The sequence below is a fragment of the Prosopis cineraria genome, unplaced genomic scaffold (genome assembly GCF_029017545.1).
Source record: "Prosopis cineraria cultivar Desert tree isolate PC_DT_omini unplaced genomic scaffold, ASM2901754v1 PC2, whole genome shotgun sequence".
NCBI classification, from domain to species: Eukaryota; Viridiplantae; Streptophyta; class Magnoliopsida; order Fabales; family Fabaceae; genus Prosopis; species Prosopis cineraria.
In genome coordinates, this window is record NW_026555333.1 from 1 (window position 1) to 21779 (window position 21779).

General features: G+C 37.3%; 1 protein-coding gene across 1 annotated transcript; it reads left to right on the forward strand.

The window, feature by feature from the left end:
* The first annotated feature begins 6 nt into the window (after positions 1-6).
* Positions 7-18338, forward strand: LOC129304075 (squamosa promoter-binding-like protein 14). Its single transcript, XM_054943712.1, has 10 exons — positions 7-626; positions 872-1062; positions 1140-1981; positions 2079-2213; positions 2323-2430; positions 2512-2629; positions 2797-2932; positions 3023-3167; positions 3287-3889; positions 17151-18338. Exons 1-10 carry the CDS (start codon positions 127-129, stop codon positions 17583-17585), a joined length of 3213 nt encoding a protein of 1070 aa, XP_054799687.1. The 5' UTR covers positions 7-126; the 3' UTR covers positions 17586-18338.
* Positions 18339-21779: the final 3441 nt, after the last annotated feature.

Sequence of the window (21779 nt, forward strand, 5' to 3'; positions counted from 1 at the left end):
CATAAATATTTTTGTTCAGAGAGGGGAAAAAATGCAGTCGTAGAAATGGAAAAGATTGCTACACAAGTGGCGGCTCCCATTTTCATACACCAATCTCTGCCTGTTTGATTTTGTGAGTCATCTGCAATGGCAAAGAAGCGTGATCTATCATACGCCGCCTCCTCCACCTTTCTTCAGCAACAGTTTCAAAACCCTAACGATTACTGGAATCCAAAGGGATGGGACTGGGACGCTGTCAGATTCGTTGCCCAACCGCTGGACGCTGACAGCCTCGGTGTGGGAGCTCCCGCAACCTCCATGAAAGACCAACAGCTTACAACTGTTAGCAGTTTCCACAAACATCCCGCTGTCGACGATGATGAACATGAAGAAAGCCTTCGGTTGAAACTTGGTGGTCGCCCGCCCTTCAATATGGTGCAGGAGCCCATGTCCCGCCCCAGCAAAAGGTTACGTTCTCGCTCACCTGGCGGACCTTCTTACCCTGTGTGTCAGGTAGATAACTGTAAAGAAGATCTCTCCAATGCCAAAGACTATCACCGCCGACACAAAGTTTGTCAGCCTCATAGCAAAGCCTCTAAAGCCCTCGTCGCTAACCAATTACAACGTTTCTGCCAACAATGTAGCAGGTCGCCTTCCTTACAACTGCCTATTTTTTGCCCCTTTTATAAAAATAAAACTGGCGATCCTTTTCCATTCTATAATATTATGGTTATGCTTTATTAGATGAACGGGATGCAACATTTATCGCCTCTGATTTTATTTCAATGTGTTGTGCTTGGTTCTTCTTTGTGGTTTGCTCTTCAATCTACCAGTGATCTTAATCGCTATTTCTTTGACGCTCTTAAATTTTATCGTTGATCGACTTCTTTAGATTCCACCCTCTGTCAGAGTTCGATGAGGGGAAGAGAAGTTGTAGGCGTAGACTTGCTGGGCATAACCGTCGAAGAAGAAAAACTCAACCAGAAGATGTCACCTCCCAGCTCCTCGCTGGAAACCAGGATAATGCTACATCTAGCAATTTGGATATAGTCAACTTGTTGACTAAAATTGCTGGTGCGAAAGGTAAAATATGCTTTTCTGGCGGATTGCTTTTCTTTTGTTCTCTGCACTGGGCTGATTTTATGAGTAATAATCTCTAGGGAAATTTGGGGAAAGAAGTAAAACCTGTTCACAACTTCCTCAGAAAGACAGGCTTGTTCATATTCTTGATAGGATAAATTCATTACCTTTGCAAGCTGACCTTGCTGCAAATTTGGCCAATGCTGGAAATTTATGTATGACCGGTCTTGGGCAAACATCTTCTAATCACCATGATAAATTGAACCAGAACAAATCTTCTCCATCAACTATGGACTTGCTTACTGTTCTTTCAGCAACTCTATCAGCATCTGCTCCTGATGCCATTGCTATACTCTCTCAAAAATGTGGGCCCAGTAGTGACAGTGAGAAATCTAGGACAAGTGTTGCTGACAAAACAACTGAGCATAGTCTACAAACAAGGCAACCATTAGAATTTGCTTCAATTGGAGCAGAAAAAAGTAGTGGCAGTTACCAGTCGCCTGTTGAGGATTCAATTGGCCAGGTTCAAGAGACTCCAATAAATTTACCGCTGCAGCTTTTTAGCTCCTCTCCAGAAGATGAAAGCCCACCAAAGATGCCTTCTTCTCGAAAGTATATCTCATCAGACAGTAGTAATCCTGTTGAGGAGATGTCACCTTCATCTTCTCCCTCTTTGGTACAGAAGCAGTTTGCTCTGCAGGGTGTAACTGAAGGGATCAAGTCAGACAAAATTTTAATTGGAAGAGTGACCAATGCACATAAAGAAGCCAGCCTAAGCATTGAGTGTAACATTTCTCTTGATCTTTTTAGAGGGTCAAATAACAGAGTTCAACCTAGTTCTGCGCAAAGTGTTCCTGTTCAAGCTGGGTATACATCTTCGGGATCTGATCATTCACCTGCTAGTTTGAATTCAGATGCTCTGGTAATCTGGAATTACAAGGCCTGGTTGTTAGAATAAAACATCTTTTATTTTAGTGAAAAAACATCTTATTTTTTGTTTTGTCCTTTTTCTATATCAGTACAGCTTAGGCCTTAGCCAACTAATCTTTTGGGAATGGATTTCTCTGATATTCCAACAGGATCGTACTGGTCGAATAATGTTCAAACTATTTGATAAGGATCCTAGTCATTTCCCAGGAACACTACGAACTCAGGTGAGACTATCAAGGCACTGTCCTGTAAATTTTGTTATGTTCTTTTTACTGGACTTGTAACTTGATATACATTCTTAAAATTGATTATGTTAATAATTTTGCTTTCTAGATTTACAATTGGCTTTCTCATAGCCCATCAGAGATGGAGAGCTACATAAGACCTGGCTGTGTGATCTTATCAGTCTATGTTTCCATGTCTTCTGCTGCCTGGGAGCATGTGAGTGAATTTCTGTGGCGCATGTTTGCAACTTTCATATATGTCTTGTTCATCTCTTGTGTGATATATTGTGTTTTGCAGCTTGAAGAAAATTTTGTTCAATATGTTCATTCTTTAATTCAAACTTCTGATGCTAAATTTTGGAGAAATGGGAGGTTTCTAGTTCATACTGGCAGTCAGGTGGCATTATATAAAGATGGTGAGTTCTGTGATTGACAGTGGTCTCTCATTTTGTTTCAGAATGCGTATATTTATACTTTATTTTTGGTTTATATCTAAGCCAATTTCAAAATACTACATGGGCTTTTCTATATGGATTGCCCTTATCCAAGGATGGAATTAAATCTCTTTGAACTGACATTCCAGGAAAGATACGCTTATGCCAAAGATGGAGAACATGGAGGTCTCCAGAGTTGATATCTGTCTCCCCTTTGGCAATTGTTGGGGGCCAAGAAACATCAATTTCATTAAAGGGTAGAAATCTGTCGACTCCTGGAACCAAGTCAGTACTGTCTTTTCCTTTTCTAGATGTTCTCTAATGCTTTTTTCGGTTTTTTTTTTTTTTTTTGACATTTGTTCCTCGATTGTGTAGGATTCATTGCACAAGTACCAGTTATCACACATCAGAGGAAGTTGTAGGGTCTGTTTTTTCTGGTATGACATATGATGAGATAAAATTGGGTGGATTTAAAGTACACAATGCATGTCCTGGTGTTCTTGGTCGCTGTTTCATTGAGGTAGGTCTCATACAGAAATTCTTTGGGTGAGCATACATATTCAGATATTCTAGTCTCAATTTTTTTTAGTGAAGATAGGAGGTATATCTTTAATAAATGTGGCTGATAATTATAAACAGGTTGAGAATGGTTTCAAGGGTGACAGGTTTCCAGTGATAATAGCTGATGCAACTATTTGTAAGGAATTGTGGTTACTTGAGTCTGAATTTGTTAAGGAAGTGAAATTAAGTGATGCCATTGCTGAAAGGCACACTTGTGAATTTGCAAGGACTGAGTCAAGGGAGGAGGTTGTGCACTTTTTGAATGAGCTTGGCTGGCTATTCCAAAGGAAAAGATTCTCATATGCACACGAGGTTCCAGTTTTTTCACTTGACAGGTTCAAATTTTTACTCACATTTTCTGTGGAAAGAAACTGTTTAATATTAGTTAAAACCCTTATGGATATGCTGGTTGGGGAACACTTGGAAGGGGAATGGCTGTCCAAGGGATCAGTGGAGATGCTGAATGCAATTCAGCTCTTGAACCGGGCTGTGAAAAGAAGGCATATAAAAATGGTTGACTTGCTTCTTTGCTATTTCATACCTAGCAAAAATGACACATCCAGGAAATATATATTTCTGCCGAATCTTGGGGGACCTGCTGGCATTACACCTTTACATTTGGCTGCTTGCACATCAGGTTCTGAGGGTATAGTTGACTCTTTGACGAATGATCCTCAAGAGGTAACTTGTCCCTATTCCAGTTTGAGGTTTATATAGGACTGTCTTATCAATTTGAGTTTATCTTCTCCTAAAGGAGGAAAATTGTTTTGTGGGATCAGGCAGACTGAGCTTGTAAAATTACTCATAGATTGCATTGGAAATGAGTTTTTCTACTGTAGACATTAATCAATTTAAAGTATAAAGCATCTTCTGTTGCTTTTCTCTCAGTTTCCTGGCCTCCTTTCTCTTGGCAAGGGTGGGGGAAAGTGGATGGCTATGCGGATTTAATGATGACAGGTTGAATCCACTGAGGCTGTACTTTGTGCTTTATCTATGTAGTGTAAGAGAAGAAAAGGGAGGAGAATGGAATGATTGATAGCTTCTCCCATTCTTATCGAAATAGAAGTGAACAAGATATAGAATAGTTGAACTATCATGGCTTTTGTTTTAGGACATCATTTGGATTGGATTCAATTCCAACATCACCTTATTTGTGAATGGTCAAAAACCTATTAAGGATGAGATCCATATGATAACTATCTAGTGTTTGATACACTTTTATTTTGAATGTTGTTTGAATTTTCCCAAAATTCAATTTTATGTTTCTTTGAGAGTAGCTTGTTTGGTTTTGGCACATATCATTTAAAGATTGCACAATGATAAGCCACCACTACTCACATATAATAGAAAGAAGAGGAAATGTGACTGACTTTGTTTAAATATTTCTGTTATATTTTATTTTATTATTTCAATTGTCTATTCCCAAGTTTAGGAACCTGTTGAGCGTGTCCTACTTTTAACAAGTCAGTTATGAGTCTGAGTCAGTTTTGCCCAATAAGTCTGAAATTCAGGGAAGTGGGTAGTTTTTCAGAGTCTTTCAGTTGTTTTTCAGTTTATATGGCTTTCTTGTTTGTAGAAGGCAGTTTAGAATTAATCAAAGTATTATTTCAGTTCTTGGAGATTCTCCTTGACTTGGCTACTATTTTCAAGTGAGATGCTTAGAGAGAGTTAGTAGATTTTTACTCTTAACCCTACCTTGACTTGGTTATGAGATGGTTTCCACATGCTCCTTTGAACAATAACAAACTAGCCTTCTAGATGCCCTTGTCCAACAACTTTTTAAGATGGCTAACAATTGAATTTATCAAATTCGAAGGTGGTGACCCGAGAGGATGGATTTTGGAGGCCAAAAAAAATTTTCGGTATTATCAAACACTAGAGGAATTGAAAGTAGATATAGCAGCTATATATCTTGAAGGTGATGCCCTTGATCTCTTAGCTTGGATCAACACAAAATGAACCTTGCTCCACTGGGAAGAACTCACGAAGGTGCTTCAATAGCACTATGGCCCTTCTAAATTTCAGAACCTAGATGAGCATCTTTGTGGCATTAGGCAAACGGGAATTGTGTAAGAATACATGCAAGAGTTTGCTAAGAGGTCTACTTGAGTAAAGAACTGGCCTAAGCAACGCCTCTTAGGTGTGTTCAAATTCAGAAGAGAAAGCAGATGTCCAAATTCAGAAGCCACACTCCATATCCAAGGTGATGAGCCTTGCGATTGAACTATAAAGCAAAAAACCCAATGGGTTGTAGGCCAAAAATGGGTGGGCCCTTTAACCTGACCTAAATTCATTCTTATTTAGGTCAATTTTATTTTTTAATTTTTTTTTTGCCACAAGGACAAACATGCTAGCAACATGCTAACTTTATCCATTCTGCCCTCTTAAGGATGCAGCCCACCTTAGAGAGGCAAGTATGAATAATAATCTTTTAACTATGTAAAAGATATCACGAGAAAGTTAGCACATAGTTAAATTAGTTATAAACAAATAGAGGTGAAATGTGTAATGAATATATTTTTGCCAACATCTCCATGCTCAATACTTAAATGACTATTAATAATGCACTCACAAGCACCAATTCTCGAAACTCAAGAACTTGATACCAACTTGTAATGACCCCCAGGTCTTAGGATCAAAACTTGGTTTTGATACCAACTTGTAATGACCTCCATCTTTAACCCCAATTAACTCCACTAACCGACTACCCTTAATCAAAAGGATCAACCATGGCTGAACTAGAATATTTATCCTTAAAGAAGATTGAAACATTGGGATTCCAAAGTCATTAAGAAACAAATAGTATGATTTAATCATTTAAGACTCAAAGTAGTTGAAAATATGCAAAAACATGGTATACAAGATTTAGCATTGAAAAAGGAATGATAAAAGGGCAAAATCGTCATTTAGGAAAATTGCCCTAGTTTATCGTGGCCAACTACTGGTTGACATACATGTCACAGCTTTTATCTCACTTGCCGCGGCCAACACACACGTGCACTCACCATGGCCATACCCATTTTCCGCCTCTATGAACCCTGTATTATTAGCACAAAAACTATAGCATGCAAGCCTAAAGTTCAAACACACAGAAATAATCACTTGGACCTCCAATCAGGGTGATCCAAGTGTCCATATGCAGATAATAAATTAATCTAACTATAGGCACTAGTTACAACTCAATCTGGTACCGAATGAGGATCCTAGAACACTAAGTGTTAATATGAGCCTTTAAACTCCTTGCACATTCACTAGTGTCTCCCCTCTAACAATAGCCCAAAATTTAGATTCAAATGCAATAACTATCATGTGTGATAAACATATTTTTAAACATATCAAAGCATATTCAAACATCAATCATAAATATCAACACTTTTGCATGTTGGACCTTTTTCTTACAATAGGCAACCCACCCAAAACACCCAAGTTAACAGATAGGGCATACATGCAAATAATCTATAATTCACCATATACAAATATGTATGATTAACTTCTAATTTTGGCAAAAATATCTTTCATTACATAATATATGCGAGTAGAGATTACAGTACTATGCTCTAGCGCTTGGCATCAAAGGCTTCCCCTTTACACTTTGCCTTAGCATCTCCTGGAAAAACATTAAGTAACGAGAGTGAGATTTAACGATCTCAATAACCAAGAACTTAATAAAAGCATAAAGGCAATCCATAACATATATCTCAATTCATCATATAATCTTAGATGTTCATATATTTATATATCAATTCTTTATGATCTATGCAACTACCTTGTATCTTTTCTTATATTATCTAACTGAATCCATGAGTTAATAACTCGTATAGAACTAATTCATGTGATTGGATTAGTCTCGCTTTCCAATTGTAAATGGTCATCCGGTTAAAGGTTTTTACACTCACTCTCGGACCATGGGTTTCTCTTACTCAAATTTCAAGGCGTCATAAGCGCTCAACCACACTGTCCCGTTTAGGATCGATGATAGACCCATGCCATAAACTGGACCCTTATGCTCATGCCAGCTCAGTATAACTTGTGCAATTCTACTCATGCGTATCATGAAAGTCAGCATGCACTTAAACAACAAAACTTGCAAACTATTATCATTCATGCAACTGCTTAATCACTATTACACATTATGATCACATTAACAATATATCTAGTCCTATCATACAATCCCTCATATAACATCATGAATGATTCATAGCCAATCCAAGTATGCATTCCATCATATAACATCATCAATAAATCATAGCCAATTCAAGCATGCTTTCTATCACATAACATCATCAATCACTCATAGCTAGTTTAGGCCAGCAACTCATTTTCTTAATCACATAATATCTTTACCAACATAATTATCAAACAAATATCACTATTAGACATACTTTACATTTAACCTCAATCATAGTCTCATAGCAATTCCTTGCTACTTATTTTATGTCACTAATCACATTGCAATTTAATCACAGTTGTAAATACAATTATATCAATAATAAAATTCCCGGTTTCCTCCAATTTTGGGTTATCACCTCAAGAGTCAAATTTGAATTTCTTGAGGAAGCTGCTCCGAACATAAGCTTCAAGTGCAATTAGGCTACAACCAAATTCACAAAACAATATTAATAACTAATCATCATTAATTAATGCTTAATCTTCATTAAGTTCTAATCCCTCACCAAGTGTGATTAAGCATATCGAGACCCAAAACTAATTTTTATTAGTTTATTTAACTCTTTTTAGGCTTAATAATCACTACCATGAACTCTTATTAGCTTAAACGTAATTATTTAAGATTAATATTTACTCTAAACCCCTCAATAATGGTGTTTAATGTTGCCAACCATTAAAACCTTAGTATAGATAAATAACTCTTAAACAACCCAATTAAGTCACTATGATGGCTGTAGCTCAACCATCAATTCAGACAACCAATTCCTTTAGCATTTAACTCTAAAGCACGGACACGCCTAAACTGCTGCCGTATCCATGTCAGATACGCATCCGACACGGATACACATTTAGGACGTGGATGCGGTGTGTCCACTTTTTCATCTTTCGTCGAACACAAGTTGTCACGAGTGGACACAGGCAGGTTCAAGTGGACATGGGTCAGACATGAAATTCTATATTTTGGCCTTTTTTTTATTTTTCCCTAAATCAGATGCCTTATATGTTTTGTCCAGTCCATCCTTTCCCTTTTCATTCTACAAAATCTGTTGCGTGTGGGCATTGCTCTGTCTTTCCAATCCACGGTCATTGTCACATTATTAGTCTGACGCCTCCTCAGTCACAGTTTCGACGTCTTCGCTGACCTCACCTTTGTATTTTATTGCTTCTTCTCCAACTTTGTCTTTCCGGCCTCCTTATATCAAAAATCGATAATGTCGCTCTTTCGTTCAGTTCTTCTCCAGTGCTATCTTCTCCAACCTCCGGTGTAAATTCTTCTCTGGTGCTTCTTCTCTAGTCAGTTCTTCTGTTCTGAAATTGCCCACCTCTGTTCACATCTTACGTTCTATTGTTGTCTTCAAGCATGGTCTGTGCTTTAAAGTTTTTTTTTTATATTAATAAAGGAAAGTGGGAGTTGGGAAAATTTCTTTTGAAATACACAGACAAGAAAATATTGCAATTTGGCTTTTTATATTCATAATTACACAAGTTAACCCCACCACAGAAATAATTTCTTTTCACTTGGATGGTTTATTTCTTTTAACTTTAGTATTAATGAAGAACATGAGAATCATTATCTTGTGTCATTTGATATTTTGCTTAACTGTTTATTGTATTGAAAATATGTTTCTAAATATTTAATATTTAATTATGTTTATTGTATTGAAAGTATATGTGTATCTAAATATTAATATTTAATTATTTATATAGCCGTACTCGTATTTTAAAATTTTTAAAAATTGCCGTGTTCGCATATCGTGCCGTATTGTATCCAATACTCGTACCCGTATCGATGCTTCATAGGCATTTAAACTTGAAAAACGAAGCTAAAGAGATAAAAGGAGTAATGGGGCTTACCCAAGGTCGTAAAAGCTCAAATATACTCTCATGAGCCTCTTGAAGGAAACCCTAGCAAAGAACTTCACCTTCCTCTTGCCTAAACCCTCAAACTTCACTTCTGCCGCAAAAACACTATGTACACTTGGGTTTTAATTTTTTGTCATGCTCACCTCAGTGAACTGCACTTCTCGTTGCAATGGACAACTAAAATAGCCAGCATCACTAAAGTCCAATTTTTTTGGCCCAACTCAGCCCAATAGTGTCTCAAGCCTTATTCTCAATCCTTTAAAGGGTCCGACAGGCCTAAATGGCCATCCAAAACCAAATATTAACTTCTAATCACCCCTATTTAATTAATTAAACCACCTATTTGTTTAAATTAATCATTAAATAAATTTTGGTATGTTACATATTACAACTAATTGATAGCAAAGGCTTATCTTGAAGCTAATGCCTTTTGACTTCACCATTCTATATAAGGTCGGAAAGGAAATAATAGCTGTAGATGCCCTTTCTTGGAAACCATAGCAAGTTGAATTGTTCAATCTATCCATAACTGTTCCCCTGGATTTTTTCGAGTTGTAGGAAGCAATGTTACAAGACCCCTATACTCACGCTTATTCATAAAAAGTTAAGGCGGGAATTTTTTGCAGAGAGATTGTTCCTCTTCAAGTCATGCCCCGCTCGATCGTCTCAGATAGGGATTCCAACTTCCTTCGCTCTTTTTATCAAGAATTGTTTTCTCTTAGCTAAACCAAGTTGACGAGGAGCACATCTTACCACCCAGAGATGGATGGCCAAACAAAGGTGGTTAATAGGTGCTTGGAAGCTTACCTTTACTGTTTTGCTCGTGAATGGCCAAGGAAGTGGAGTGCTTATTTGTGTTAGTTAGAATACTCATGCAACATTGGATTCCATGTGTCCTCCAATACTACACCCTTCAAGGTGATGGTATATGGTAGGGATCCTCTTACTTTGCATCCATTTGTGAGGGGTGAAATAGCTAATGTTGAGTTAGGAGAACAACTGTCAGCTAGAGATTTGATGCTGGAGCTATTAAGAGCTAACCTGATAAGATTCTATTAAAGACTTTTTCAAGAAGAAAGCGATAGAAGATAAATTAAATATGATTTTATTTTGTTTGGATATTTTTTAGGGGATTTTATTTATTAAGAGATTCATTTAGATGTTTAGTTTTTATCTAGATCTAGATCTTATTTAGATTTAGATTTTATTTAATCTTTTATTATCTAGTTATTTAGATTTCATTTGTATTTGCCTTTATAAATATGACTAGCAATTTAAAAGCTAGCATATCATTAATAAAACAATTCATTAAACCATTTGGAGATTCTCTTAAGTATGATTATTGAGAAAACTATAAAGTGAAATTCTTGTTTTATATCATCTCGATAGATTTATTTCTCTTATTTTCCTTTATCAGTTTGAGCATCTATCAATTTAGCATTAGAGCCAAATTAACCGTGGTTACTACACGTACAGGGAATGAATCTATCAGATCCCTTGCCAACTCATCCAACAACACACCTTCAAACACCGAAAATCCAGAAATTCCAAACTCGACTACCCCAAACCATTTGGCTACTATTGCTTTACAACTTGAGAAGCTCGACTTGCTTCACAAAAAAGTAGAGGCACCAAAAGCCTTGGCCATACGTAGAAACCAAAGGGCTCAAGATGACCGGCAAAGACACTAGGAAGAAGATAGCAAAGAAGAATCAGATTTTTACTATAAAAGGGGCCCTCATCTACCTCAACCAAAAATTGAATTTCCCAAATTCAATGGAGGAGACCCTCAAGGTTGGATTCCTAAGGCTGAGAAGTACTTTTGGTATTACCATACGTTAGAGGAATCCAAAGTTGACATAGCCTTATTGTCTTTGGAAGGAGATGCATTAGATCTATTTTCATGGATAAACTTTGAACGTACCTTGTTATATTCGGAAGAATTGGTGACTGTGCTACAAGAAAACTATGGTCCGCTTGAATCCCAAGATCTCGATGAACATCTCTATTGCATCCGACAGGTTAGCTCCGTGCAAGAATACTGGCAAGAGTTCACTAAACGTTCAGCCAAAGTAGAAAATTGGCTAGGGCACTATCTCCTCACTGTTTTCCTAAGCGGCTTGAAGGCTGAGTTGAGATCTAATGTTTGCATACATAAACTAGGGAGCGTATATCGTGCAATGAGTCTAGCCCTAGAATTTGAAGGGAAGATGAGTGCTCACAAGTCAAGGCCCGACTCGATTTACTAGTACCCTATCCTCTTTCGCACATGACCAGAACCAGAGGCAACAAATTGAATACTCGAACACATCTACTAATGCGTATAGGTCCCAAGCGTCTTTGGGTTTGTCTTCTTCGCTCAAACTAGTGAGTTCAAATTCAGCTAGACTATACCCCCTGGAAGCCAAGCACTAACAAAGGATTGTGATGAAGTGTGGTTAGCGATGTCTTCTTCGCTTGAACACATCTACTAATGTGTATAGGTCCCAACCATATTAAGGATTGAGATGCACGGCAATGGATAGAGATGAAGACAATGGTGAGAGATATCGGACACTCGGTCTTCAATGATGAAGAGGGGGGGTTAGCGATGAAGTGTGGGATTATGATGATGGCGATGAACTGGACGGAGGTGAGGTGATGAAGAACAGGGGAAGAATAGAGATGAATCGATAATGAGGAAGCTTAGAAATGGCGTGAGTTGTGGTGGTCTACGGCGAGAACAAAAATGGATGAAGAAATGCAGAAGAAATGGGCGACGGTGAGTGGCGCTAGTGGAAATTTCTCGATGGCAATGAACGACAAGATTGGGCTCACGAAGATGAATGGAGGCTGGGGTGGAGTGAGCGAGAAATTAGAGGAAGTGAGAAAGGCTAGAAGATGATGGAAGCTCAGGTTTAGGTGAGGAAGATGACGACGCCATACCAGAAATGGAAGGTGACGGTAGAGGATTGTGGAGGAATGATGAAGACGATGAAGGCTTGGGTATGAGTGAGGAAGATGAGTAGAGGAATGCTGGACTGAAACGCAAAAATGGTCAACAGTAATAGTAGTAGACTAAAATCATTTTAGTCTACAATTAGGTTCTGGGCTTCTAGTGTTCTGAGGAGTGAGGACAAAATGGCGCCGTTTTGTGAAACTGGGAAGGAGAAAAAAAAATAATACTTGTCTGCCTGAACCGCCGGTTCTCCCGGTTCAGTCCGGTTCGAAGCCGGTTCAGGCGGTTCTTGTCCGGTTCTGCATCATCTACGGACCAGATACTAGGCCGGTTCCTGGTCAAACCGGCCGGTCTGGTCCAGTTTTAATAACCTTGATTTTTATTAATGGATAGTGGGTTCACACATAATTTTATGTCTAATGCATTAGTGCAGCAACTTCATCTCCCCACCCAGATCCTGTCCACCTTTGGAGTTCAGATCAGTGACAGTAGTATTGTGCACTACAACCGAATTTGCAAAAAATATAGAAGTTGGATTGATGAGATTATAACTATCAAGGAAGACTTTTACCCTTTCACTTCAGGAGGGGCTGATTTGGTTCTTAGAATTAAGTGGCTCGCATCCCTCAATGCGATGTAACTAACTGGAATCAACTCTATGATTTTTTAGTTGAATGGCAAGAGATATAAGCTTCAAGGGGTACCTAATGACACTAGAGGTGCTCAATTTAATTCAATGCAATAAAGAGCTGCTTTCGTTGACTCTGTCCCTTTTCAAGATTTCAAACCAGAGCCATTATTTGATGAATACACCTCTGTTTTTGAAGAGCCTACCAGTTTGCCTCCATTCAATAACCACACACATACCATTCCTTTGTTAGTAGCAGCTAAACCTCCTAATCCACGATCATATAGGTACCCACACTATCAAAAAATAGAAATTGAAAGAACAAGTAGAAGAATTGCTGAAAAAGGGGTTTATCTAAGCCAATCTCAACCCATTTGCCAGCTTAGTCCTATTAGTCACAAAGAAAGATGGTTCATGGCATTTTTGTGTGGACTGCAGTAAACTGAATAGCATTACAATCCTCAATGAGTATACGATTCCTAACATTGATGAGTTATTAGGTGAACTACATGGGGCCGTCTATTTTTCAAAACTTGATCTTTGTTCAAGCTACCACCAAATTCGAATGTTACCTAAGAATATCCATAAAACTACATTTTGCACTCAGTCAAAGCATTATGAATTCATAGTTATCCCTTTTGGCTTAACTAATGCTCTAGCTACTTTTCAAGCTACTATGAATGACCTGTTTTGTCCCTATTTGAGGAAATTTGTATTGGTATTTTTTGATGATATCTTAATGTATAGTTCCTCTTCTCAACAGCACCAAGATCACTTATGTATAGTTCTGAAGGCTTTACAAGAAAATGTATTTTGTGTCAACTTTTAAAAAATGCTTTATTGGGATGCCACAAGTTCCCTTTTTGGGGCACAACATTTCTACTCAACGAGTGGAGGTCGAGGCTAAAAAGGTGGAGGTAGTACGAGAATGGCCTATTCCTAAAAATGTGAAAGAGCTGCGTGGCTTCCTTGGCCTTGTAGGGTATTCTCGACGTTTTGTAAGAATTTTGGAATCATTGCTCGCCTACTTACTAAATTAACTAAGAAGGATGCTTTCCTATGGTCAGAACAAGCTCAAAAGGCTTTTAATCGCCTTAAGCTCGCATTGATGATGGCCCCAGTCTTAGAGTTACCTAATTTTGAAGAATTTACAATTAAATGTGACGCATCAATAGAAGGAATTGGAGTTATCCTTATGCAAAACAATCATCCTATTACTTACTTCAATAAAGGCTTCTCTATCTCTAATCGTTACAAATCAGCTTATGATCGTGAACTCCTAGCAGTAGATCTTCTTGTACAAAAATGGTATCATTACCTTCTTGGGAGACATTTCTTTGTACAAATGGATCATGCTAGCCTTCAATACCTCCTACAATAGTGCATCACCATTAATACTCAGCAATGATTGATCATAAAGCTTTTACCATTTAATTTCACTATTATCCGTAAGGCAGGCGTGGATAATAAAGGAGCGGATGCCTTGTCAAGGCGACCCCAACATGCAGACTTTTTCCACATGGCAGTCCCACTCTCATCTGAATTACAAGATCTATCTTCTGAGCTAGCATTAGATCCCTTCACCAATGAGATTCTGTTAGATCTGCAGCAGGACCTATCTTCCCCACCAAGATTCCACCTGGTTGACCAAAAGCTCTTCCATGACAATTAAGTAGTCATTCCTTACATATCACAATTGAGACCTACATTACTAGCGAAAGCTCACTCTCAGCTATTGGTGGGCACGGTGGTTTTGTTAAAACCTTTAAGCGGCTCGTGGAGCACTTTTACTAGCCTTCCAAGAAGACAAATGTGAACGTATGTACGGCATTGTACCACTTGTCAACAAAATAAGTATCAAACATTGGCATCAGGAGGTCTTCTTCAACCCCTATCGGTATCGTCCCAAATTTGGGAAGACATCTTACTTCATTTCATCATTGGCCTTCCAAAGTCGAGCAGTTTTGAGGTTATATTGATCGTAGTGGATCGTTTGAGCAAGTATGCCTACTTTATTACCCTTACACATCCCTATACTACAAAGGAGGTCCAGCAGTCTTTTGTGAAGAAATCATCCATCTACATAGGGTGCCTTGCTCAATTGTCTCTGATAAGAACCCTGTTTTCATGAGCTCATTTTGGCAAGAATTATTCCAACTGAGACAGACCAAGTTAAAGATGAGTACAATCTATCATCCCTAAACAGACAATCAGATAGAGGTAGTCACCCGAGGCCTCGAAGCCTACCTTCGATGTTTTGCACATGAACAACCACGTTTATGGCACAAGTTCCTTTGCTGGGCTAAATACTCATACAACACAGGTCATCATGCATCCATTAAATCTAATCCTTTCAAATTGGTGTACAATAGAGATCTGCCTCCCCTCCTTTCATATGTGTAAGGTGAAACTCCGATAGCTGATTTAGAAGATCAATTGGAAACTAGGGATGCAATGCTCAAACTCCTAAAGGATGATATGCGTAAAGCCCAAGACAAGATGAAGGCTTATGCGAACAAGCACAAGAGGGAAGTAGAGTATGCCGTAGGTGATGTTGGTTAGTTACGAGTCTAGCCCTTTCACCAACAATCCCTCACCAAGAGGAAATTTGAGAAATTGCCCCCTCATTTCTTTGGCCCCTATAAGATTCTTAGGTGAATTGGCAAGGTAGCTTATGAATTGGAACTTCCTTCCGATGCTCGAATTCATCCCGTTTTCCATGCATCTCTTTTAGACCTTGCTCATGGGATGGATCTACTTGTTTCTCCAGCTTCATTACCCATCACTGCTGATTTTGAGTTCCATGTGGCACCAAATCAAGTCTTAGCACATCGTTGGACACAAGATAACTCGCTTGAATTGTGGAAGAATCAAGTGAGGAAGACTACGACCTCTTGCAAGCTCAATTTCCCTCTTTTCAACTTGAGGGCAAGTTAAGTTTTCAAAGGAGAGTAATGATAAGATTCCATTAAAGACTTATTCGAGAAGAAAACGATAGGAGATATATTAAATTTGATTTTATTTTGTTTGGATATTATTTAGGAGATTTTATTTATTAAGAGATTTCATTTAGATATTTAGTTTTTATCTAGATTTAGATCTTATCTAGCTTCAGATTTTATTTAGTCTTTTATTATCTAGTTATCTAGATTTTGTTTGTATTTGCCTTTATAAATATGACTTGCAACTTAAAAGCTAGCATATCATTAATAAAATCATTAAATCCTTTGAAGATTTTCCTAAGCGTGGTTATTGAAAAAAATATAAAGTGAGATTCTTATTTTATTATCTCAATAGATTTATTTCTCTTATTTTCCTCTATCGATTTGAGCATCTATCATAACCTCTTAGAGGCCCAAGAACGAATGACAAAGCAGCAAGACAAGAAACAAAGAGAGCTTGTTTTTAATGAAGGTGATTACGTGCTGCTGCACATTCAACCTTTTAGACAGAAATCTCTTTGGACCTTACAAATTCTACAGAAAATAGGAGCCGTAGCTTATGAGCTGGATCTCCCATCTTATGCAAAGATCCATCTCATCTTCCATGTTTCTTTGCTACTTCCTGATCATGGTGTTTTACCACCATCTTCTCCAGCGCCTCCAATTTCATATGATTTGGAACTCTTGCTGCAACCTGAACATATACTGGAGCATTGCTGGAATTATTGGTGGCTTCGAAAAACCGGCCACTTGAAGGTGCGACTTGGGAGAATTATGACTTATTTGCTGCCCAGTATCCAGATTTTCACCATGAGGACAAGGTGACATTTGAAGGGGAGAGACTTAATAAGCCACCACCACTCACGTACAGTAGAAAGAAGAGGAAATGTGACTGACTTGGTTCAAATATTTCTGTTATATTTTATTTTATTAGTTCAGTTGTTTATTCCCAAGTTTAGGAACCTGTTGAACATGTCCTTGTGTTAACAAGTCAGTCATGAGTCTGTTTGAGTCAGTTTTGCCCGCTAAGTCTGAAATTCAGCGAAGTGGGTAGTTTTTCAGAGTCTTCAATTATTTTTCAGTCTATTTATATGGCTTGCTCATTTGTAGAAGGCAGTTCAGAATTAATCAAATTATTATTTCAGTTCTTGGAGATTCTCCTTGACTTGGCTACTATTTTTCTTTTAGTGAGATACTTGCATAGAGACTTAGTAGATTGCTACCTTTGACCTTACCATACGGTCCTGGAATATTGGTCTGCACATTGTGAATTATATTATTCTACCCTTGTTCACTGGAATTAAATTACAACCAAGAACGTTATTATTGATTTTAGCGGTATGTTGGATCTGTTACAATTGCCTCTATGCTTCACCTGGGAGCTTATGCTCTTGTTTTTTGCAGATTGGATTGAAGTGCTGGGAGTCCCTTGCGGATGCAAATGGGCAGACTCCTTTTGCCTACGCCATGATGAGAAATAATCACTCTTATAACGAGCTGATTGCTCGTAAAGTTGCTGATAGGGCAAAATGCCAAGTTTCAGTAACAATTGAAACCGAGATAGAGCAACCATTGTTCAGTGTTCAGCATAAAACAAGCCCCAGCAACGAAGTGGGACAAGGTCAGAGATCTTGTGCTAAGTGTGAGGTTGCAGCAATGCACTACAACGGGAGAGTTCTGGGTTCACACTTCCAGGGACTGCTTCACCGTCCCTACATTCATTCAGTTCTTGCCATTGCTGCCGTCTGCGTTTGTGTTTGTCTATTCTTCCGTGGAGCCCCTGAAATAGGTTCAGTTGCTCCCTTCAAATGGGAAAATTTGGATTATGGCACCATCTAATGCTATTGGTAAATTAAGATGAAGAGGATGAAAGTAAGGCATAAAGTAGGGAAAGGTCCCACGTTGATACTTTCTTTCCCCCATGGTTCTTTCCCACATGGCTATCTGCTTTTCAAGGGAAGGAGGAGATGGTGTTGAGAGTCCGTTCATATCTGAAGCTGTCGTGTGCTATGCTTGGATGATCCGCAAGGATCGGGGAACTTAAGCTGGTCTGTGGACAGTGTCTTGAATGCTGCTTGTTTTCCTTTTATGCCAGAGTTTCAGGACCATATAGGCCTAAATATTTATGCGTTGTTGGATTTACCATATTTTTTAAATAAAAACTCAGCAGTTTAGACCGTGTAACACTTGACTATGATAATTTATGTCGGGGAGGGGAAATTGACGCTGGCACTGGCAATCATGAGAGTCACTAGCATTCAGGATGAAATTACACAAGATTTGATGGCAACCGAAGGGAGGAAATGATTATCAAGTGGCGCCTGCCTCTCAGCAGCTGACCAGGGGGGAAAATACCTAGTGCTTTATTTTTCCATATGATTTATATGTTACAGTTGAAATTACTAGTCCAAGGGGAGCTTACATTTCATTATTGTATAGTTGATCTGATTTCCGGCTCCAGAAAAGGAAGAACGAAAGAAAGAAAAAGTTGCTGAGGTTGCTGATCGTATAGCCTAACCAAATGATAGATACTCAATTTTATGTATAGTTTAATTTGTGTTTACGTTTTATTTTAGCCATCTTCTATATTTATTTCGGCCTGAATCCTTTTCCTTCCTCTAATCTTCTCTTAATCGAGAGATTTTTTTACCTGAGGCATGTTGGCAACTTCAAATTTTTCGAAGGTTATATCCATACTTAAAAAGAAATGTAATAGTGGTTATTGTTTTGTTTATGTATGAACAATAACTGAATAGTTGTTTCTGGCAAAAAAAAAAAAAGGACTAATTTTTAAGAGGAATTACCATTTACCAGGCGATCGAATCTGTCTAGAGTTTAGACAATGTGAATTCGCCCTTGGTCACAAGGATCGGGCAAAAAATGGTTTTTAAATAATTAAACGTTTCATTAATCAACAAAAATTGCATCAGTAGTTACATGGAAGAATTCATTTTATCATCCACTACCCTTTTAATACAAGATGGTGGATGATCAAAGTGGTCAAAAAATCATAAGCTTAGCTGAGTAATGAGCAGAAAAGTTAGCCTTTCTATATATGAGATTATTCTTTACATTCCAATTTTTGAATAACGATTTAGCTTAATCAATGATGTCTTGAAAGTGATGGCTTTAATTATTAGCTCTGATGACCAATTATGTAACTTCTGCACAGTTAGAATACACTTAAACACACATATCTGCTTACATCATTTTCCCAACAAGTTTATAGACCATATAATTCATATTTGTGCTGGTGCTGCTCTTCTCAAATAAATTCTTATTGACACCACAAAATATGATTGAGCTTGCTAAGCTTTTTATGTGAAAAAATGATTTGAAGTCAAGAGAGGGAAGAAGGGGCTTGTTATTGACTACAAGCCCCTAAATGTTTTTCTCTAATGATAAGTTCCGTTTTTCAAAGATTGGAACCTAGGCACCTCATTTGAAGTAAGTCAAAATATTTTTAAAGTTGATCATAAAGTAGAGTTTTGGTAGCTGGGTATTCATCCTGTAGATTGTCACAAGACGACATTCTATATCCCCAATACTCAATATCAATGGACTATTATGCCCTTTGGGCTCAAAGTTGTCCTATCACTTTTTCAAAGGTTCATGACAAAAATATTTGAGCCTATTTTACATAATGCCCTATACATTGATGAGATCTTATTATTCTCTGAGGATAAGCAAGAATACAAGATGCTTTGGCCCAATTTTGGAAAATTCTCTAAAAAAATGTATTATGCTTTCAGCTAAAAGGTCAAATTGGAGCTATCTGAATTGAATTTTTGGGTATGGCTTTTCTAGAAGGCTAGTATCAACCTGGCTCACATGTAATCTCTAAACTACAATATCCTCAAATTTTAAAATTTGAATTTAAAGTTTCTAATAAGGGTAAAATGGTAAATTTTGAGAATTTATTGGATTTATGGTGTTTCTAGACTACTAATGGGTTTATTCAATCTTTAGACAACTTTATAAGTGGTTTAGGATGGAGTTTGGGCTCAAGTGAGGCCCAAAAACTGGTTCAAGCCTCACTGTGCCATTTGTCGAGGCTAATGTGCGAAAATCTGATAGAATCAAATAGTTAGAATTGGTTGAAATAGAGGGAGAGAAAGAGGAGCATGTGAAGGGCAACAAAGAGGGAGATTTTCTTTGCTAGGGTTTCATATTTTAAACACTTACAAGACATTCTAAGCTAGCAACTCCCTTAGGTAAGCTTCCTTTCCATCTCCTTCCTCTCTATGTGATTTTTATGAGTTGTTGGGTATAATCGGGTATTGATTTCGTCCTCCCTTGGGTTATAATTGAACCCAATATGTTTTTTGAGTTTGTGGGGAGTAAATTTAAGCTTTTACACTTAAGTTTGATGATTATATAGTGGATTCAAATTTTGAGCTAGGGTTTGGATGAACCTTACATGTAAATTTGAGTTTTGAGAGCAATATGGATAAAAATTTAGTGTTATATAAGTTTATAGATGCTAGTTAAGGTTAATGAGATATGTTGGAAGTGTTGTTTATGCCAAAGAGGAAATTTGGTTAGTTGGGTGCCCAAATTTAAGCTAAAAGTGTGTTTATTAAAGTTGTAAATTAATAGTTAGTGTTTAATCTTGTAGATTAAATATTGATCGAATCCTTTTGAGCTAGTAGAAGCTAAAGGATTGGTAATTGCCAAGGTAACTTTTTTTGTGACAAAGGATTGAGGTAATCGAATAATCTACTTTTTTTATTTGTGTGTTTGGATAGTTATGAGTTTGCAAAAATACATTTTTCCATTAGTAAATGTTATTTAGTGTTTGAAATTCTATGTGAAGTAGAGTACACATTTGAAATATTATTTCTAATCTAAAACTTATATATGTATTTATAAATATTTGTAAAGTCTATTATTAGTTTTGATATGCTAGTGTTTACTTTGAAAATCCTTTATGAATAATTGTAACCATGCATGTTTGGGTTGTGAACATGATCATTATGAAAGGGTGAGAGTTCACCTTAAGGTAATTGTATTGTTTGAAATCCATATGGTATCCATTGACACCCTGGAGACTTTGGTGTTCAATTATACTTGTTTGGAAGTCTTAGTACTGCCTTTATGATAAATTGAGTATACAACACCTCAGGTATTCAAAAAGGGGGAATATGTGGCTCAAGAATGGTGAAGGAACCTTTAGCCAGGTTGTTTCCTATGATTGATGAGTTTAGGCTGGTTTAGTTACATAGACTCAATCTTATTAAATTAATAGCCCACAGATTCAATCAAAGGAAACAAGGAGGATATAAGGTGGTATGGATCAGGCATTGTTTAGAATACAATTATATTAATATGTTGTATGTGGATTTGTATAACTTGTATTATTTGCCACTTCACATGCTCATGTACTATTCTAGTATACTAATAGATAGATTAGATTATTTGATTATTGACACATTATTCTTACCTTTGTAGTTATATTTTACAAGTGAAAGCTCCGATGGAGACAAAAGGAAGGAAGATATTACCAAGAATTAAAGGAGCTAACGACTGTATAGCTTTATTCCTTTAGTAATTGTGTAACTAAATGTGTGTGTGTATGCACGCGCGCGGGCGCAAACTTAGGACATATTTTATTTTAGTTCACTTGCATGATCATATGCTATTTTGGTGTATTTCAGCTTAAGTTATTGTATTGTGATGAAGATTGTTGTCAAAGGTCAAAATACTGGTGCAAGTATCATTACCTTGGTAATTTTATACATACGGATGGCCATAGAATTTGTATTATTGAATTATGTTCTTGCCTTTTTATTAAGGTTGAATTGGGGCTTTGATGACTAATTTGTGTTTGATATATATTGGTATAAGTTTAACTATTCAATTAGGTGCTTTGAGGTCTATGTAAGTTAATTTAAGTGGTTCCTAGTGTAACATCATAGAAAATTAACCCGTAATTAGCTACGTTAAATAAGGATAATCAAGTAAATTAATGTGGTGTAACTGGAGAGGTCTAACAAGTATTTTAGGTTGTGGTTCCAACCTTAAATCCGGGTT